We start from the raw sequence: 21,043 nt of genomic DNA, 5'->3' as shown, positions 1-21,043 counted from the left end.
ATAGGTTTGCACCAGTGTCAAGAATAAATTTTCTTACTGGGAGCTGTAGATCTGTTTTGTTTTGTTTTATTTATTGTATATTTTGTAATTAAAGAAACAATAGAAAAACCTAGATAGGTTAAAGAAAAATTATTATACTGTAAATATTTAAATCATTAGATCAAATACTCAGATAGAGTAAGAGAAAAATTCATTCCCTATAAGAACCCTACGCAGGGGTATACGTTACAATATCTAAAGAAAAGAAAAACAGCAGTACAATCAAGACTTTAATTTCAAACTTTATCTTCACAAAATTTTCCCGTCCATATTTATTTATTTGTTTGTTTGTTTATTTATTTAATTATTTATCCACCTCGTTTTTTCACAATAAAAGAAAACAATGACCTGAATACTTCAATAATTTATAATATTTAAAAATCAAATAAGATAAATAAGATCATGCCTTGAGGATGTCTCAAAGAAAATAAATCAATTAATATTTATTTAATATTAGGCAAATAATTGAAAAAGGCAATTACTAGATAAATAAATAAAATAAATAAAAAGATTTATATAAGAATAAATAAATAAATAAATAAATAAATAAATAAATGAATAAATAAATAAATAAATAAATAAATAAATGTAAAATTTCAGTTTTAATGGATACGATGTACAAAGAGCAACAACTGGGAAAACAAAACAAAACTAAGCGTTGAAATAAAAAATGAGTTGCTTCCCTTTGATTTTTTTGCAATGGAATTGTGGGTAATGACACACTTCGACTGAAAGAAAGATGGCACCCATTCATGTAAATGATGCTGATAGGAAATTCAAATGCGTTTGATATGAAGGACTTTGATAAGTTTTCAGTGAAAAGGTTTAAACGGAAATATGCGCATTTCATTTTAGATAGGCAGAGTGATCAATTTTCTTGTGAATCTCGAGGTGAATGAAGTATTGCCGGCATTTTACACGGGATGCTATCATAAACAATGTTGTTTTGGGGTTCATGTCGTTGATGACTAATGTAAAATCATCAATATGATGTGCGACGTGATGCCTACGATTTCTGAGTCCGGTTCTAATGACCGGGAGTCTCAGAGTTCGCAAGATGAGGCTAACTTCGAGCAGCTGATGGTGAACATGTTGGATGAGAGAGATAAATTGATGGAAACACTTCGCGAGACTCAGGACACATTAACGTTAACCCAGCAGAAACTCGCCGACGTGGAAAAAGAACGAGACGCCCTACAGGGCCAATATCAGACCACTACACCTCAGGTATTTGTCCCCTGAGGTCAGGGGGGTTGCCTATTTTATGATGCAGCCAACACTGACATCATCGGTTGGGGATTCCGAATAAATCAGACGCCATTTTAAATACATTAAGCAGCCTCGGGATGTACTGATAGTCAGTTATGTCACCTGTGTGTTGTGGGTTTTAAATGTCCACCGGTATACAAAAACAAACAATGTTCAGAAAGTATAGTACCATAAAAAGCTTTATGTACACAGTCAATCCTAATATTTTATTTTAAGAATTCTCTTTTGGTCTGACTTCCAGAAATATGACTTGCACAAATATCTGTAAAATGTTTAGTTTAGTACTTTAAATTTGAGACCATGTAAATTTTCTTTAAAGGTAGATAATATCTGTCATTCACATTATCTATCTTGTCTATTGATACAAAATTTGTGAATGAGGTATGTTAAAAATGGGAGCAGATAGTATTCTGTAGTAAAATACTCTTCTTGATAATTGAGAAAATCTGAAATTTCATTTTATAATCGGGTCAAAATGCTGTTGATTAATTTTTATTTCTAAATTTTGCGAATGACTGATTTTCTTATGAATTTATTTTCAAGAAAAATATTTTTGCGAATGCAGTGAACTCGAATTTTGCAAAAATATTTTCTATTAAATTAAATTTTGCCTTTAACATAATTTTTCTTTTTACATATTGAAAAAGAGAGCATTGTATGTTGCTTTCAAACTAGAAGTTTGATACTTGGGATAAAAAATGTGACATATACTTTTATTTAAAAGTAGTGCCTTTTATTTTTGCCTGATTGTGTACTAAACACAACTTATAATATACTGATATTTGTCAGTTAATTTGATAAATCAAAAAAAATATATATTTTTAAAGACGTCTTTTCATTTTTATAATCATGATGACAGTACTTCTTAGAAAAAATAATGAGTTATACAAACTGTATTGGACAAAAACCAAACTTAAAATGAGTTGAAAATGTAACATGTCAGTTGAACTTTTCACTTTTTTTACAGCAGGAATTTGCCAGTTTGTCAAAAGAGGTCAACCAGCTACGAGATCAGCTGTTAGAAAGGGAGGAAGAAGTAGCGGAACTAAAGGCAGAGAGAAATAACACTAGGGTAGGTCAAGTGTTGTCATGCTGGTGTGTATACACCCCCCCCCTCCCCCACACACAAACACACACACCCAACACCCCACGTTAAAGTGTCACATTTAAAACGAAATGTGCAAACAACAAAATCATGCTATGATGTCTAGCATTTATTATTTCTCCAAAGGACATCATTAATTACTCTGCTGATAGTTTACAGCATTATACCTTTATTGTATGGTACTTAGAAGCCCTGCTTTTATGCTTATCAATTTTGTAAGTCAATGACATATTTTACAAAGTAATCTGTATTACAGTATAATTTTGAGGATAACTTTAGATAAAGTTTAGGCTATTTTGAAGACGAAATTTATTATTTTGAAGACATCCTCAGTTGTGGCATGCTATCTTTAAGGACATCAATTAAAGTATAAATATAACTACTAAATCTGTGACTAATTAAAAATTTGACTAAGGTCAGGGAACATTTGTTTACAAAAAGGAGTAGGTATTTCATCTTTAAAATCTATGTAGAAAAATAACGTATAATACACCATTTGTTTAGTAAATTAATCGTTTGCTTTTGTAAGTATAAGGTGGGTGGGATAATTTTGTAGCAGTTCACTCAAGAATTGCTAATAAGTTGTTGTTGCAAATTCTTGACAGATATCATACTATAAAACAAGAACTTAAAATTTTGTATACTTGAATTAGTAGTTGTAGAAATGTAATTCATTTGGTATACAGATAAATCTGGTTATAATGAACTTGCCAGAATTTATAACAAACTTTCCAGTAGATTAAGTAGGTTCTAAACCTGAAATTTTATGGAAGCTGGTTACTTTTAAGAATTTATCAAATTTTGAATGGGCTATTTAAAAATTCATTTTTTAAAAAAAATTTTGTTTTCCTTTCACATTACTTTGTCTCTTCCATTGTTTACCGACGCTTGATGTGAAAATAATATCAGTATTTCTTGCTCTTTTGATTTGCTACGCTGTTTGTGCTTTTTAAAAAGTGTTTTATTGGATTTCTGTGTTTTCTAAATGTTTTAGATAAATGATGATCAATGATGTTTGGATTAGGCCAACCAAAAGATATTTGCTATATGTTCTCTGACCAACTCATAACCGCATACCTATCAGTTTTTTAAATGTATCTCTTTTTATACATAAACATGCTTGGCAATGTGTTGTGTAAGTTTAGTGTAATTTAAGTAAATTGATGTTACCAGAGCGTAAACAGGTGTTGCAATGTTTTAACTATTAATTATCTCCTCAGTTAAACATATGGCCACATTTTTCACAAGCAAGGTGCAACAAGAAAGTGTCATGTTCTTATTTTGTTTTAAAGTAGTTAACTGTTATTTGGAATGCATGTATCTGTGAGTTTAAAAAAGTGGGTGGGATTGGGTGTCTAGAAATAGTGGGGTGCAGATATTTATGATATAAAACAGCTTTAACAGCTGATTTTTGATATCAATTTCTTTCCTTTTTTGTCAATTTGATACATAAATATGAAGCAGTTTTATTACAAGAATTCCATCATTACAAGGGTTCAGTAAACATGAAATAAAAGATTAAAATCATTCATACAAAGTTAATAGGATGAAATCCTTTTAAATATCAATCATTGCTTAATTAGACTTGTTTACATAGTGGCATTTTTTTTTTTTTTTTTACTCTCTGAACACAGAATCATCCCTATAACTTAATAAAGATTCAACTTGTCAAATACAAAGTGTGTGGAAATCAATGATTACAATAAAACAGGTTAAACCCTATAGTCAAGGTCAAAGGATTTTTTTTAATACAATCTTATAAATTATCCAGAAAGGCTTTCAGAGTTGGGGAAGATGAATTCAAACTGAACATATGATAGCATCTGCAGAAACACAGCTTTTACACTAAGAGATTCCCAAGTTTTAAGATCAATATGTTGGTCTGTGAAGAAATGTGCTGGGGAGATGTATTATATTTTCTATTATGGATTTTTTTCAAGTTGGGAGATCATTTGTAGGGAAGACTGTTATGTTTTATTGTCATGCATAGCCGTTTTCTTGAGAGAGTTCAGATGATGTAATGTACAAATGCAAAGAAAATGTGTGCTTTTGACATACTGAATTTTTTAGATCATTTCTTGATCTGGGGGCTTTCTATTCAATAATAATCTGATGCTTCTTATTTAAAACATGATGTACGGAACCACAATTTTTTTTCTTGTCAGATCAGTGGTACAGAATTGTACGCTTGCTTAATCATTTTTATACAAAATGTTTGATGAGTCATATAATGAATTATGTAATAATCTGATCTGTAATTGTGATAATCTGAAAGCATTTTTTTTTTTAGCTAAATCACATTTACTTATGTAAACCATGCTACTAATTTAATTCTGAAGATCTCTATATATCGTATTTGCCTAATTTTCTAGTAATATAGTATGTAGATCAATTCCAGCACAAGAATGTCAGAGGAAAATGAAGTTTTCAAATGAAAAGTACTTTTATAAATTGCAGCCTAGCATTTGATGGCATGTGGTATTTGAATTTGCCTAATGTTACGAGACTTTGGTCCAAAGATGGACTCAATATTAGAACAGATGCCTGCCTCGCATCATTACAGGCAATTGACAGACATTTGTGTGTGTAAGGAGTTGTAGCTTCAATGGATTGATTTGCATCAGAAGTCTGTTTTATTTGAATGGGATTCTCTGATCTGGGAGTTGTGCCTGGGAATTCCGTGAGCCCCCTTGGGCCGTTAGAGACCTCCACAATGGCCACCCAGCACTGTATCATGTGACCATGACCTCAGACTACGAGCTGTGGACTGAAAACAAGGAAAGTCAATGAATAGGAGTTATTTCAAAATTATTGATAGTATAAAAGACAGGTTTAATGTAAGTGTGTTTGTAAATTATTGATAGCATCAAAGACAAGCTTACTGTTAGTTTGTCTGTAGGGTATTGGTAGTATCAAAAGCAGGTTTACAATTGTGTTTTTGCCTGTAAATTATTGGTATTTTCAATAACAGGTTTATTGTAAGTGTGTTTGTCTGTAAATTATTGGTAGTATCATTGATCAAGTTATTGTAATTGTGTTTGTCTGTAAATTATTGGTAGTATCAAAAGCAGGTTTATAATTTATTAAGTAAGTATGTTTGCCTGTAAAGTATTGGTATATGTAGAATCATTGACCAAATTATTGTGTGTTTTTCTGTAATTTTAGCTGTGAATTGTTTTAATATTAAGTGATGGTATTTACAATTTATATATGTGTTTTTTAATATCTACTATCCAGGAGTATTTTCCATCAGTGTTTGTTGTAAAAACGCTTTGTCAAAATTTGACTGTATTCTTTGGTGTAAGAATTGAACACATCAACATTTTAGGGAACTACGGCTTCAAGATAAATATCTTGCTATATAATGAGACTTTGACTATGCACAAGGTCAGAAACAGTTAAAAGAAAATATGATTTTAGGTATTGTTTTAAAATAAATGTAAGTTAAAGTGAGCTTTTTAACTTTTAGAATCATTAAAGGCCTGCATACATGGTATAATGATTCTTGTCTTGCAAAAATCTTCTAATATGTGACAGTGAATAAAATTAGAGATGTATCCTTTATTCCTTAAGGACTACATAGATGTCATAGAGAAAGGTGGCAGCATTATTTTGATATTTTTATTTTTAAGAACATGTACAAGAAAGATAGTATGTCCCAATTCCCTGTGACTCCTCCCTTCCTTCCCCCATACAGCACAAGCTTTATTTGAAAAGTACAGTAACACTCTAAATTCTAAGTCTCAGATATATACATTTGATAAAAAAACAAATCCCTTATCTCAAAACCCAACCCGTGTGTTAGATGTTTGAAAGAATGTTTTGCTCTCTGATTTAGTCATAACAAAAAAAATACAATATATACGGGATGTATGTATTTTATTAGCTGTGCACTGTCCTGTATTTGTAGTTGTTACTGGAACATCTCGAGTGTTTGGTATCCAGACATGAGCGATCCCTCCGGATGACCGTGGTCAAGCGTCAGGCCTCGTCCCCCGCGGGAGTGTCCAGTGAAGTGGAGGTGCTGAAGGCCCTCAAGTCTCTGTTTGAACACCACAAAGCTCTGGACGAAAAGGTAACACCATCAAATCTATTAACTGATAAAAATAGAGGAACTCGAAGCATTTCTGAAACAACATTAACTGAAATCATATGGTATTTTTAAAAAAATCTTTAAAACAGCAAAAAACTGAAGAAGAAAAGGTAGATAATTAAAAGTTTTACATTCTGTGGGTAGCTTAATTAACAAGGTTATAAGTTTTTGAGAACGTCCATTGAACAAGAACTACATGTATGATAGTGTTTGAGTATTTTGCCTAAGACACTGTCTTTTAAACCTGTATTTATCAAATGAGTGATGAAGGTTACAATTTTTTGGGGAGGTCTATCTCTGGGACCAACAACATTTTAAAAGAAGAAGAGAAATCAGTTCAAGATGTAATTGACTTTAGATTTAGGTGACATTTAACATCTGAGGTGGCTGTTCATTGCTAAAATCTTCATACTACCTGTTATTTATACGATAATAGACACGTTAGATATAAAAAAAAAAGAAGACTTTTATTATGCTGGATAAATTATCTGGGAAGGTATTCCAGGATGGGAGAGGTGTTGCTGCATCTGATGTTTCAAGGTGACAAGAAGGCCTACAGCTTATACAGTAGATCTTTACAATGATGATTAAGGCAGAATCCCATCCCATTGTTTCCATAATCATTCAGACCATGTTTAAATATTCTTTATGCTTCTGACTACTTTAATTCAGTAACACTTCCGTGAATTGCAGATGAAAACAGATTTAATTACATGTACAATGAGTGCAGGTCACCTATACATGTACCCCTCATTTCAAAACCCCCTTAGTTTATAAACAGCTTCATTGATTACTTGATATGTCTGCCATGGTTTATTATGAAGACCAGTTTTTTTTGTGTATGTTGTCCTAAAATGGTAGGAATATCAGTCACATCGTTCATTTTTAATATCAATATAAACATATACAAGTCCAATTATTACAAATGTAGTAGATTTTACATTTTCAGGTTAGAATTTCTTTTTAGTTTATCCGATTTTGAATTTTTGAGATATTGAAATATTAAATATGTTCATGGATATTGAAAGAAACATGAACTGATATGGCTGATTAGGCCCATGACAAATTTGTAACTGTGTGTCGATTCTCTATGTCTGATACAAAAATTGATTTCTCTTTTACATGGTATAAAGGGGGAAAATAATTTTCTGTTATCTCTGTGTTCTTGGTAATTGTTGAACCCGAAAGATTACGTAATATGTATAAAAGAAAAATGGTAAAGCATAACTGCTGCTATCTATCAATTATTTGATAAAATATTGGCAAGCTGTAATGAAACAATATTATCAGCCTCCTAATCCGACAGACCCAGAAAAAAAAAGACTGCAATGGCACCTAGAGGGAGCGCTTGTCTGTATTAAATAACTCGGAAAATCAATGATTGTGCCATTGACCCAGGCCGATTTCTGCCTTCTTAATTGGGCCTTTTCCTGATTAGGAGCCTGGTATTGTGATATATGGACAGCACAGAAGAGACAACAGCCCACCGAAAAATTGATTCCTGTGGCCAAGTCTCTCGGATTCGGATAGCAATATTTGTCCTTGCTTTTCTGTTATAAAGAGAGCTTTGAGCAAATAGTTTAAGTCAGTGTGGTGTTTTTTTCTCTCACCAATATGATGTAATGATATTTAGCATTCTGCTGAATACCATCTGTTACTCTTTTATAGAGAGGAAAGTATATATTGAGGAAAGCATAGTAAAGTACATGTTTTGAATAGTAAGACTATTTTTAAAGTATGTTTCATGTTCAACTCTTGGAAAAATAAAATCATAATATCATAGAAATTTAAAATATATATTACTAGTATTTTGATTGATTGATTGATTTATTTATTTTTTTTTTTTTGGTGAACGTTGTGTGTTTTCTTGAATGAAAAAAATAATTTTATTTTTTTCATGTATTCATATTTTGAATTCCTCAGTTAAATTTTTTAAGAATAAACTCATTGGGAAATGTATGCTGTAGGAACAACAGATTATGCTAAATTACTTACATTTTTGCTAAATTCCATGTATTATTCTCTTTGTAGGTCCGAGAACGTCTTCGAGTTGCTTTAGAAAAAGTGGCCTCATTAGAAGAAGAGTTAACAAATGCCAATCAAGAGGTGTGTTTTACTGACAATCATTACCTGAGCATTACTCTCTAGTTCAGAGTTTTTATTTTAGGTGAATTTTTTAAATCAGAAATAAAATAGCTTCATTAGAAACATGCAAGCAGACACCTGATCATTTAAAATAGGAAAAGCCTTGTGCTGCTTGTATTGTTTTTGAATTTCATGAAATTTATTCCAAAGTTTCATATGCTAAAAAATTTAGAGTTTACTTGTAGCATGCTAAATCTAGCAAATCAAATTCTGATGTAAGTAATATTTTGATAAGACATTTTTAGCACACCTGAGCTGAAGGCTCAAGTGAGCTTTTCTAATCAAAATTTGTCTGTTGTCTGTTATCATCGTAAACTTTTCACATTTTCATTTTCTTCTTAAGAACCACTGGGCCAATTTCAACCAAACTATCACAAAATATCAGTAGATGAAGGGGATTCAAGTTTGTTTAAATAAAGGGCCACACCCTCTTCCAAAAGGAGATAATTATGAATTAGTGAAAAATTAATGGCATTTTAAAAAAATCTTCTCAAGAACCACTGGACCAGGAAAGATAAACTCATGTGGAAGTATCCTCAGGTGGTGTAGATTCAAGTTTGTTCAAATCATGAACCACAGGGGTAGGATAGGGACACAATGGATGATCAAAGATTTACATAAGAATGTATAGGGAAAATCTATAAAAAATCTTCTCCTCAAGAACAGCAAAGCCATGATAGGTCATATTTATATGGAAGCAGGTGGTGTAGATTCAAATTTGTTCAAATCATGACCCACGGAGTTAGGGAAGGGCCACAATGGTCGATCAAAGTTTTACTTAGGAATATGTAGGAAAAATGTTCTTCTCAAGAACAGCAAAGGTATGATTGGTCTTTTTTTATATCAAAGCAACCTCAGATGGTGTGTATTTAAGAGTGTTCAAGGCATGACCCCTATGGGTAGGGTGGGGCCACAATTATGATCAATCAAAGTTTTAAGTTTTTCCCTAGCCAGTGCTCAGATGAGTGATGTGGCCCCTAGGCTTTTGTAATTAATGTATGCAAATGCTAAAATTTTTATTTGATTTTTTTTTCATATATTTGTTTTACTGTTGCACATACTAATTTATTATTAAGTTCTTGAAAGTCTATCTTAACACATTGCTTATGTAATATTTCTATTTTCATGTTATAAAATTTTGCCATAGCTTCATCATGTTCATGTAAATGGTTTTAATAAGTATTTGATGATCATGAATTCTATTATTTGTTGCAGTTATTCACATTACGAGAACAGCAGAGTAAATCTCGACATTCCAGTGGGAGTACAGAGGACAGTCTAAAACCCCTAAAGCATGAAACTCAGGAGACTGACCATCCAAAACCAGATATACACATCAAGGTGGGTCCTCAATATCCAAAACCAGATATACACATCAAGGTAAGTCCTCAATATCCAAAACCAGATATACACGTCAAGGTGGGTCCTCAATATCCAAAACCAGATATACACGTCAAGGTGGGTCCTCAATATCCAAAACCAGATATACACGTCAAGGTGGGTCCTCAATATCCAAAACCAGATATACACATCAAGGTGGGTCCTCAATATCCAAAATCAGATATCCATGTCAAGGTGGGTCTAAGTATACCAATATCCATAATAAGGGCGAAACGATTACACGTGTAAACGGCGACGTTTCGATTATATGCTCTAAACGTTTACAGTTTGAGTAAACGTTTACACGAAGGTCATTATCAATGTCAAAATAAAGTTTAACACAAACAAATTGTTTTATTTTATAACTTACAAAAGAAACACCGTATTTGACCATTTGATAAGCAACAATCTAAACCGGAAAAACATTGAATGAAAATATCCCCGATACGGATATACATTTCGTTGCTATTGCTAAGACTAGCGATGTTTCACGACACTTGATATATAAAACTTGATATGTTTTGATTAAATAAATATAATACATTTTTCACAAGTCTTTGAAAAGTTTCAATACAGTTAGCAGGTTTTGTTTTACTTTTTTCGAGATTAAAAGATCCATACAATTATTTTTTCACGTCAAACAAACAAACCAAGCAGTTGGTGACGAGGTCGTAAGTGAATGAATTTAATGCGCCTCAAATTCTCTAAAACCAGTAATAACAACTCCATATTAAAGTGAAAGAATTGATTATTAAATTCGAGTCCCATAAAAATATCTCAAAACCAGATACACACGTCAAAATTCAGTAAACGTTTCACCCTTAATCCATAACCAGATATACATGTCAAGGTGGGTCTTATACAGACATACATGTCAAGTTATGCTGCATCTTACAAAAATATTGAAATTTCATTGGTTTCGTTGAAATTTCATCATGTTGGTCTAAATTCTGAATCTTGGATATAAGTATCCAATACCAGTTATATACATGTCAAGACGAGTCAGAGCGCAAAATCTTACAGATACAATATCTGATAGTAGATGTACATGTCAAGAGGATCTCTGTCAATGCAAACAATTATTATTTTCAAACCATATACACATGGCACATTGTGTTTAAATCCTTACTTTTAAAACATATCAGCTAAAAGACTTTTCAAAATCTGAAATATATAAATGTCATAGGTTTAAAACATAATATATGAACTTCAGAGACTGACCATCAGAAATGGGGCATAATGTACAGGTAAATTGTATGTTAAAACTAAAATAAGAGACACCCCTCACCATCCTAGCTGGGAAGGGTTAAAGTGTCCACAGAAATGATATACTGGTAGTTTTGCTTTAGATATAAGGTTGTATTGTTTGTGGATCATGCATTATGTTCTAAGTCAACGAAAGTCATTGAAATATGTAAATAAAATTTATTATTGATTTGTCTATAATTTGTTGGTGTTCTTGCCAAATTTTGGTAATTAGGTAATCACATTATAGATAATGTTACAAGGATATGGTTACATATGTTTAATATTTTGTTTTCCAGCAAAGGCTGTCGAATGGCTCGATTGACCCTGACTCTGAGGTTAACCGGGTCATCGAACTTCAAGACACGGTGGAGAAACAGAACTCCGAGTTAACAGCGACGCGTACGCGGTTACTGGAATTAACCAATAAAATCACCGAGCTGGAGGAGACCTCCACCACTGCCACCAAAGATCTGAACAAAGCTCAGGAACAATTAGTCAAGTTACAGAGAGACCTCAGAGAGGTAATGTGTCAAAGGTCATCTGATAAACCATAGTTCTAAATCACAGAACACTTTTGAGAAATATATTGTGAATTATGTTTATCTTGTACATTTACTAGAAAGCATAAAGAAATATTTAAACGACCAATAGATAATGCAAATTATTGAACCTTTCTCAAAAAAAAAGGCAAGGTGGGAAACTAAAATTCCTGGCATATTTTAGATAAAATTATTTTGAAAATTTACTTCATATTTCAGATATAATTGTCTTAATTGATAGTTAATTTGCTGATTTTTTGTTTACAGTCCCTGGCCCAGAGAGAGGATCAGGAGGAGAGGATAGCCACGTTAGAGAAACGTTACTTAAACGCTCAGCGGGAATCAACATCACTTCATGATCTGAATGACAAGTTAGAGTCTGAACTAGCCACCAAGGAAAGCCAACTCAAGTCTGTAAGTTACTCTCACGTAGGCAAAGTTTGTAAAGTTCTATCTGGTTAAGAAACATACATGTACAAAGGTAGAAGAACCATCAACACTACTAAAGAGGAGTTTACATTTAATCAGTTGTGTTTGATTTTGAGCAAATACATGCACAAATTACTGGTATATTTTAATAATATACTTTTAACATATATATTATGCTGTGTTTCTTTGCATTTTTATAAAGAATAAAATGTAACAAATATTTACAAGTGCATTATTTTCCTGCATTCGGTAATCCTCATATGTATAATGAAGTATGGTATCTTAAAATGATTTAAAATACGTTGTAGACTGAGGAGAAGCTGAGACAGGTACAGGAGAGGCTGGAGCTGGCAGAACAGAAGCTACAGCAGTCTCTAAAGAAGGCCGAGGCCCTGCCTACTGTGGAAGCCGAGCTGGCCCAGCGAATGGAGGCACTGAACAAAGCAGAGGAGTTACACGGGTCCGCGGAGGAGAGAGTGTCCAGGGTAGAACAGAAACTGAAGGATAACGAGGCAGAGCTCTCCAGGGTAGGGGGTTACATGTCATCCTTATCAAGAGAAATATAGAGGTGCAAGCTATACTTTTCTCACAGTTCAGAATAATCAGAGCAGAAATTCAGACTATTAAATTAAGACTGCCCAATGAAAACATGTATTTCATTATGAATAAGGGTGTTCTACTGATGCTTGTTTTAAGTCACAGATTGTGTTGACACAGTGTTATTCGGTAACTGAATGTGTTACAGGCTAGAATGAGAGAGAAGATGAATGAAGAACACAATGCCAGACTGTCAGCTACAGTGGACAAGTTGTTGGCTGAGTCTAATGAGCGACTACAGCTACATCTCAAAGAGCGAATGGGAGCTCTAGAGGACAAAAACCAGCTGACTCAGGAACTCGAACGAATCCGCAAGGCTCTGGACGAAACTCAGCAAGAAAAGGTAAAAACTGATGAGAATTATCCTTTAAATTTATGCCAGTAGGAGGGAAATTCCAACGTAATATTAAACCATGTTATGCTGATTAATTTCCCTGGAATGTTTTAGGAGAGGATATCTGATGATTTGATTCGTGCTAATAGGGAGGTGGACACACTCAGGCAGCAGATAGAACACCTTGCCAGGTAATTTGTTGTCATTAGTACAGACTAAATAAAAAACAGTGCATCCGTCTTAATCTTAATGACTTACTTTAATGTTAAAGAATAATAAATTGAGTGTACCTGCTGGATAACGGAGAATGATTTTGTTGACAGGCCGGGTACAGGGTATGTCATCAGAAGTCCGATGGACGAGGTCACCAGGAGGTCACAGAGGGGACGAGAGCAGTCTCTAGAGGAGGATCCAACCAAGGTATGCTTCACCTCAATACACCACTCCCTCTGTAATCCTAAATAGTCTGGTTGTAACAGGCCATTTGACAGGAAATTTGTTTTTAAAGATAAATCTATATTTATGGAATAAAATGAGTAGATTGCCAAATTAGAGACAGGTCAAAAAGTCTTCTTTGAGACAGACAAGAGAAATTTGAATCATCTGTTAATTTTTGAAGGTCAAATAATTTTATTTTCATAAGGTAAATTTTTTTCCCCAGGTGAACACCCTGAATGAGCAGGAGCATGAGAAGTTAAAGCAGGCCCAGATCCTGGAGAAACTACAGCAGGCTTTTGATGCCAGTGACACGGAGGGAAGTGAGAATGAGTCCGTGATTGAAGCATTCGATATGTGGTCCCCCAGCGGCCCCACTGATGCTCAGACCCTGGCACTCATGCTCCAAGAGCAGTTAGATGCAATAAATAATGAAATTAGGTAGAGTTTGGGAATCTTAAGAATTCATTTAAAAATTTTCAAGGAATAGATTTATGGCATTTCTCTAGTCACAAAAATGGAAAAGGTTTCTAATAAGAGAAAGATTAAACTAACAATTTTAACGTACTCCTTAAAATTTATCTCTAATATACATGTGTGTATTAAGAAGAATTTGATATTAATCAGAATTTTTTTAGAATGAAAAATGTATCCTTGAATATCATAAAATCAAAAAATATATTTCTCATCATTGATATTTCAGGTTAATCCAGGAAGAAAAAGAAACCACAGAGCAGAGAGCTGAAGAACTGGAAAGTCGGGTAGGGAGTGGTAGTCTTGATACGATTGCCAACAGATGGCGCACCTCTCCGCCATTGAGCGAGAGGGCGACGCCCACTACTCGTTCATTACAAACAAGAGATTACCTACAAAAGTACCATACCGTAAGTGGGGAGTCAGTGGTTGTTGTTGTGGATGTGATAGTTCCATTCTCTCTAGGTTTGGTTTTCTTTCATTCTTGGTTTAATTCTCTCTTTTCTCATCTCCACATTAAAATCATTTTTATAATTTCGAGGATTAAATTTTTTCTTCCTTGTAAAATCTCTTGAAATTTTTTAGAAAGATTTCTTAATTTGAATTTGGATTTTATTTGAAATTGGTCAGGTGTAGTTTTGTTCCTAATTATACACTGGTTTTACTGACTCCCTATCATCTGATGTGTCTCAAATGTGCTGGTATAAAATCACAAAAATGTATATATAGCGAATTGTTCATAGATGTTTTCTACACTCCTCCAGACTACAAAAATCGAAAATATTAAGTATTTAATATCCTTTATCAGAAAAAAAACTACATTGAGGTTTACAGCACATTTCCACACATACTGTGCATGACTTCTGTTTGATATTGTTTGGTACAGTTGTACTTTGTTCCTGATTTGATTTACATTTAGCATTCTCTCTGACAGGTGTAAAGTAGAAAAAGCATGATATTTTGATATCTTCACCCACTTCTTTCTACCCAAAAACTGCATGCATATACAAAACAGAAAATCTGAATTTTGAAAACTTGCAGTTTATTTTTATTTAAAGTATACATTTTGAGAATTGAGAACTTAAATGTACATATATGTAAGTAAAAAAAAAAAGCTGATTTTTTGAAATGTATATTACAGGCTCCTGCTGGAATGTCCACTGCCCACCTGTATACCTACTCCTCCTCTAGTCCTCAGCTAGCTACTGCTGCCAATGAAAACAATATAGCACAGGTAAGTCAATCTACTGCTCAGGTACAAGTCAAAAAATTGTGTGTTAGCTATTATAAAAGGTGTACTGTACATTCAATACTATGTAATTCATAATTTAAAAAAAAATCAATAAGAAATCTGAAAGAAATATTGTTGTATTGGTGCCAATCATATTTTTCAAGATCAATGTATGTACATTGATGAAGATGTATTTGTGTTACCAGCATTGTTCCTCCATTTCAGATGTATAGTAGGGATGACTCAACCATTAATGAGGAGAACCGACAAATCAAGTGTGAATCTAGTCCCCCAACCCCACGATCTCTGAGGCTCGAGCGAGCCACGGCCAGTCATAATACCTCTGTAGAGGATACACCAAGGTAAGTCCCCCCAACCCCACCCCATCTCTTAGGCTTGAACTAATCAAAGCCAGTCATAACACTCATTAGGGGAAAAATAACTGTAGGAAAGCCCCCTCCTGCAGTACACTCCTCACATTCAACTCAACTATGAATAGAAAGGTTATATTGTACTTTATTTATTTTTGCTGTTCTATAAAATCCATTTGATTTATTTCATTTTGCAGTAGAACTGTAATAGACACCACCCAGTCCTCTCAGAGTCCCTTCAGTACACCAAACAGCAGCCAGGACTCTCTCCACAAAAACCAGCAACAACAACAACAGCAGCAACAGAAGAAGAAAGGCATCAAGAGCTCACTGGGGCGACTCTTCAGCAAGAAGGAGAAACAGAAAGCCAAAGGTCTACCTCAGGAACTGCTGCCTGCTGGTGGGTATATTGAAGTTTGTTTCTCTTTGTGGCCCTCAGTCTAATATGTCAAGAATAAGTACAATCCAAATGGACCCTTGTCATTAAATCCATAAAAAAATCAAAATTGTATGTACATGTATGTTCTCATTTCCATGAAGCAGTTTTTTGTACTGAGGTAATAGTATCTCAGGGTTTTGCTGTCAGCATACCTGATACTATACATGTAAGTTCATGTTCAGGTCCAAGAATTAGGCTGTAAGCCTTAGTTTAAAAAACATTTGGTTTTGAAGATGTATAAAGAAATTTATCCCGCTTCAGACAAATTTGTAGATTGCTGATTGGATAAAGGCTGATCATATGACGCCCTGAAATTTTCCGTATTATGTCTCCGACGAGACGTAATATGAAAATCGGGCACGCGATTCCGTTCGCAGCATTGTTATTGTAAATAAAAATGGCGGCAAAGAAACGGTCTATGTAGGTAGTTTAGTTAAATTTCTTGTTACCGTAACAATATTTTATGTTGATTGTTATTGGATTAAAATTTAATATTTTCATAATATGCACAAATATTTTTTTATATTGAAAAAGGTATTCAGCGGGATAAATTCGTAACACAGTCAGTTAGTGACCTAATACGGATTCATACAGGGTGTGAATTAATACGGATTTCCATTTCACACCCTGTATGAATCCGTATTAGGTCACTAACTGACTGTGTAACTAATAGTATCTGAGTTACTGTCATTTAATGAGTGATTGGCTTGTTGGAATATTTGGAGCAGTTATATTTGCCAAGAAGCTGTAATTCCCACATTAAAATGTAATTGGTGATGAATCAAGAGTTGTATATTGCTTTATAGCTGCAGATCTGTAGCTCTCCGAAAAAATATATTGATAGACCGGAGAGCTACAGTGCCACCCATTGAAAAAACTGTATATTTATTGCGCACAAAAAAGTGCGCTGGGTTCTTGATTAATTCGTCAAAATTCTAACCTCAATTGCAAAAATGGAATATTTCAAAAAATCCCTTTCTCCTCTATCAAGTACTCACGTAGTTAACATCTGAGCGAAGCATATTGGACCGAATTATCTTTGAAACCAAAATGGCAGTATAAATAAGCGAAATTTTCGATGATAACAATATCAGGGTCAGGAGGACTATTGACAACTATTTTGAGGAATGTTTGGTTGTGGAAACAGTGAAAGAATATGTGAGGAACACACGGTTAGTAATATTTTGAGATTACAGATTTATAAACATGGAGAAATAAATCGAGAACCGAGCGCACTTTTTTGTGCGCAATAAATACACAGTTTTTTCAATGGGTGGCACTGTAGCTCTCCGGTCTAGTGAGAGCTGTGCAGCTAATTGCTTTATTATTCATGCCAATGTCCTTGCCCAAGAAACTCTAAAACCCACTATGACCAAATATGAAAGGCAGACTATGACTGTTTAAGTGTGTCATTTGAGCATTCATTTGACACAAGATTATCTCTTATTTATAGATAACAATCATGAAGTCAAGTTTTGTAATCCTTGATTTACATACATTTCTATTGTACAGGAGGTGCGTTTGCGGACCTGAGTGATGTGGGTGCTGGGGACGCCCTGACTCTGGGTCTGGGTCAGTCCGAGTACGACAGGAGGAAAAAGAAGAAGTGAGATTCACTTAAACCACTCATGTTATTCTAGTGTATTAAAAAAATCATCTCACATTTATGTAATTCAAAGAGCTGTTGTTAATGGATGAATTATTATGTAATAGGCATGAACTTCTGGAGGAGGCAATGAAGGCTGGTACACCTTTTGCTTTGTGGAACGGACCAACAGTCGTAGCCTGGCTAGAGGTATTGATCAGATTGACAAACACAGACATTTTCACTTTAATAAAAGAATATATTTTTCTTACCACTCAATATACAATTCAAACAAGTATTCTGCAAGTAAAATAATGTAATTTTCTTATTTATGAAAACACTAGTTTTAAATGTGATCAGATTCAACAAGTTTATTTTCAATGACAAGTTCAGGTTTAAAGATTGATATTCAGTAATTGATTCCAGTCTTGCAGTCAGTAAGCCCCTTATGAATATTTTTTCAGCTGTGGGTGGGAATGCCTGCTTGGTACGTGGCAGCGTGTAGAGCTAATGTTAAGAGTGGAGCCATCATGTCCGCACTCTCTGACCAGGAGATACAGCGAGAGATCGGAATCAGTAATCCTCTTCATCGCCTCAAGTTACGACTGGCCATACAGGAGATGGTCAGTCTGACCAGTCCATCAGCGCCAAAGACGTCTAGTTCTGTAAGTATAGTGGGAGATTGTATGTTTCTTATTTGCTTGATATAATTTACTGAAGAGTTCATTCACCAAGTTCAGATTTGACTTGACATGAACCTTAACCCAAGGCAGTGATTGCTATTGTAAAGTTTTGTAAATCGTTTCCATATGAACAGTTTTGCTACCCTGTGTGTTGTAGACGCTGGCGTTTGGGGACATGAATCACGAGTGGATCGGCAATGAATGGCTGCCGTCGATCGGTCTTCCTCAGTATCGCAGTCACTTCATGGAGTGTCTGGTGGACGCAAGGATGCTGGATCATCTGACCAAGAAAGATCTGAGGGGACAACTCAAAATGGTCGACAGCTTTCATAGGTCAGGGGCCATCTCATAAGCCAAACGGAACAACATTTAGATGTTTAAAATATTTCTGGAGAATGTTCAAAATCTAGTGATATGGCATTTCTTTAGAGCATCCACAAATTGATATGCTTTTTCAGATATATAAATGAGTAAGACCAGCTATCTTACATTATAAATTTTCTCTTTCAGAACAAGTTTACAGTATGCTATTAATTGTTTAAAACGTGTGAATTATGACAAGAAGGAATTGGAAAGGAGAAGAGAGGAAAGTGCTACAGAAATTAAAGGTAAGAGATCATACATTAAACAGGCATACATTGAATTTTGTAAGTAACTCTCTAGGTTTTACAATTTCCTCATGTCTTTGTTTAAAATGAAGCAAGAGAGAGAGAAAAGAAGTCTAAAAAGAAAAAAAAAACCTTTTGATGGAATAGTTTGATTATTCTTCCATCTTGTTTTTCAGATATACTGGTGTGGTCCAATGAGAGACTTATAAAGTGGGTCCAATCCATAGGTTTACGGGAATATGCAAATAATCTTATAGAATCTGGGGTTCATGGTGCTTTAATTGCCTTAGATGAAAGCTTTGATGCCAACAGTATGGCGCTAGCACTACAGATTCCAAGCCAAAGCTCACAGGTTAGTACCAATAGGATTACTGGCAAACCTTATTATCTCAAAATGGGCATGAGAAAAATCATCAAGACTTCTGAAGATTCTGTATATATACAAGTTTTTATATGTATTCTAAAATAAAAACAAATTCAAAAGACTCCTGTGTTGAAAATTTTAATCTTTACAATTGCAATCATCATTGATAAAGATTATATACAACTATATTACAATGTATAAGTACTCTAACATACCGGTATGGAGTTGGACATGTACAAGTCTGAAAACCATAAAATGATCTTTTTCAGGCACGCCAGGTTTTAGAGCGTGAATTTGGGAACATGTTGCATGTACATGTACATATTAAAACATATTTCTAAGTTTTAAAATACTTCAAGTAATTTTTTATGTACAATTTCGCTAAAACAAAATGTGCAGTTATGTAAAGACAAGCACATGTGTGCACATTTGATATTGAAAAAAAAAATGCTGATCCTGATATATTTGACCCTATGTTATGAATTCTTCAATAAATTCATTGTTTAAGGAATCATTGTTAAAAAAAACTTGAAGCAGAATTTATACCGTATAATTATTTTTTAAGCAAATTTTTAATTATTTAAAGCTTTTTCAAAATAATATCGTTATCTGTGTTCCAAACAACGACCGCCTTCGTGGCAAAGCCGTCACTAAATGATTTTTATTCAAAGAAAACAAAATTATCATAATATATGTTAAAATCATTTTTATTTTTTTATTTAATTATTTAATTGCATGTACCTTGTGCTTTGCATATTTACAACAGTGATGGTTGCATGGTTAACCAATTATCGCGCTTGCATGCACATGCACCTGTTATATCGAGATTTGACACTTAAAAATGGACGTTTGTTGTGAAAACAGGGTGGCGGATGGCGGTCAACGAATTTGGCGTTATAAAGAGAATTTTATATAGCAGGAAAAACGTTCTTGGCAAATCATGGCGGTATAGCGAAAATGGCGATGAATCGAGTGGCGATAATCGGCGTCGGCTGTATACAACTATATTATAAGTTTTTTTGGACATGACCATTAAATTCTTTTTCAGGCACGCTTTTATGTCCTATATTGATTAACATGTTGGTCATGGGCAAGATTTGGATTGGTCAGTCATTATATTACAATTAGATTTGTCCCCCCATGTGTGACATTTGATTGGATCCTGTCAACCTTTGACCCTGATGTTATCCAATCGTAAATCCATTGTGATGGTGAGTGAAAGTGTCCAGGAATGCCACTTGAAGCAGAATTGTTAGAAAGTAAAACATCATGTTTGAATACAAGTTTTTAATTATAAACTTTTTAAGTGTGATTTTTCAGTATTCTCTTTTGTTCCAATAGTTGAAAGTTGAATTTTGTTTTCAAATTAAGTAAAATAGATAATATATTTAAGCTTTTTATTATTTTTTATCGTAGGAAATTAAAATACCAGTGTGCAAAATATTTCTGAATGCTGTAATGTTTGCATGGTTACCAGATATGTTGCATGTATTTCTTTTTTTTGTTTGTTTGTTTGTTTTTTTTATCTCAAGCATAATTTTTTTTTAGTGAACAGGTTGCAATTTTTGGTGTTTTCAGGTTTCAATTTTAAAAAAGAAAAAAAGTATTTTTGAGACATAAATGGCTGATCATGACCAAAGAGAGGTTACATGGATGATACATCTTCAAATATTGT

The 21,043-nt window shown here is 33.8% G+C and overlaps 1 protein-coding gene across 4 annotated transcripts; it reads left to right on the top strand.

Moving 5' to 3' along the window:
* The first annotated feature begins 737 nt into the window (after window positions 1–737).
* LOC134247637 (liprin-alpha-1-like) lies at window positions 738–20,877 on the top strand. Of its 4 annotated transcripts, none has more exons than XM_062729975.1 (24): window positions 738–1,266; window positions 2,276–2,380; window positions 6,324–6,488; window positions 8,538–8,612; window positions 9,867–9,992; window positions 11,576–11,800; window positions 12,086–12,232; window positions 12,556–12,774; window positions 12,993–13,187; window positions 13,293–13,369; window positions 13,502–13,598; window positions 13,840–14,054; window positions 14,317–14,497; window positions 15,229–15,321; window positions 15,544–15,680; window positions 15,890–16,089; window positions 17,641–17,734; window positions 17,842–17,923; window positions 18,178–18,378; window positions 18,554–18,729; window positions 18,907–19,004; window positions 19,181–19,356; window positions 19,638–19,676; window positions 20,452–20,877. In XM_062729975.1, exons 1-24 carry the CDS (start codon window positions 1,027–1,029, stop codon window positions 20,494–20,496), a joined length of 3,408 nt encoding a protein of 1,135 aa, XP_062585959.1. In that variant the 5' UTR covers window positions 738–1,026; the 3' UTR covers window positions 20,497–20,877. The 4 variants fall into 4 exon arrangements, with proteins under 4 accessions (XP_062585959.1, XP_062585958.1, XP_062585960.1 ...); XM_062729974.1 differs by having other exon boundaries at window positions 739–1,266; window positions 15,887–16,089; window positions 20,452–20,874; XM_062729976.1 differs by having other exon boundaries at window positions 739–1,266; window positions 14,317–14,374; window positions 15,887–16,089; window positions 20,452–20,872.
* Window positions 20,878–21,043: the final 166 nt, after the last annotated feature.

Source organism: Saccostrea cucullata, unplaced genomic scaffold (genome assembly GCF_032062105.1).
Source record: "Saccostrea cucullata isolate Sc308-1 unplaced genomic scaffold, CSIRO_AGI_Scuc_v1 ctg143, whole genome shotgun sequence".
Lineage (NCBI taxonomy): Eukaryota > Metazoa > Mollusca > Bivalvia > Ostreida > Ostreidae > Saccostrea > Saccostrea cuccullata.
The sequence above is the reverse complement of the archived record's forward strand: the minus strand, read 5'-3'. Positions and strand labels throughout refer to the sequence as shown.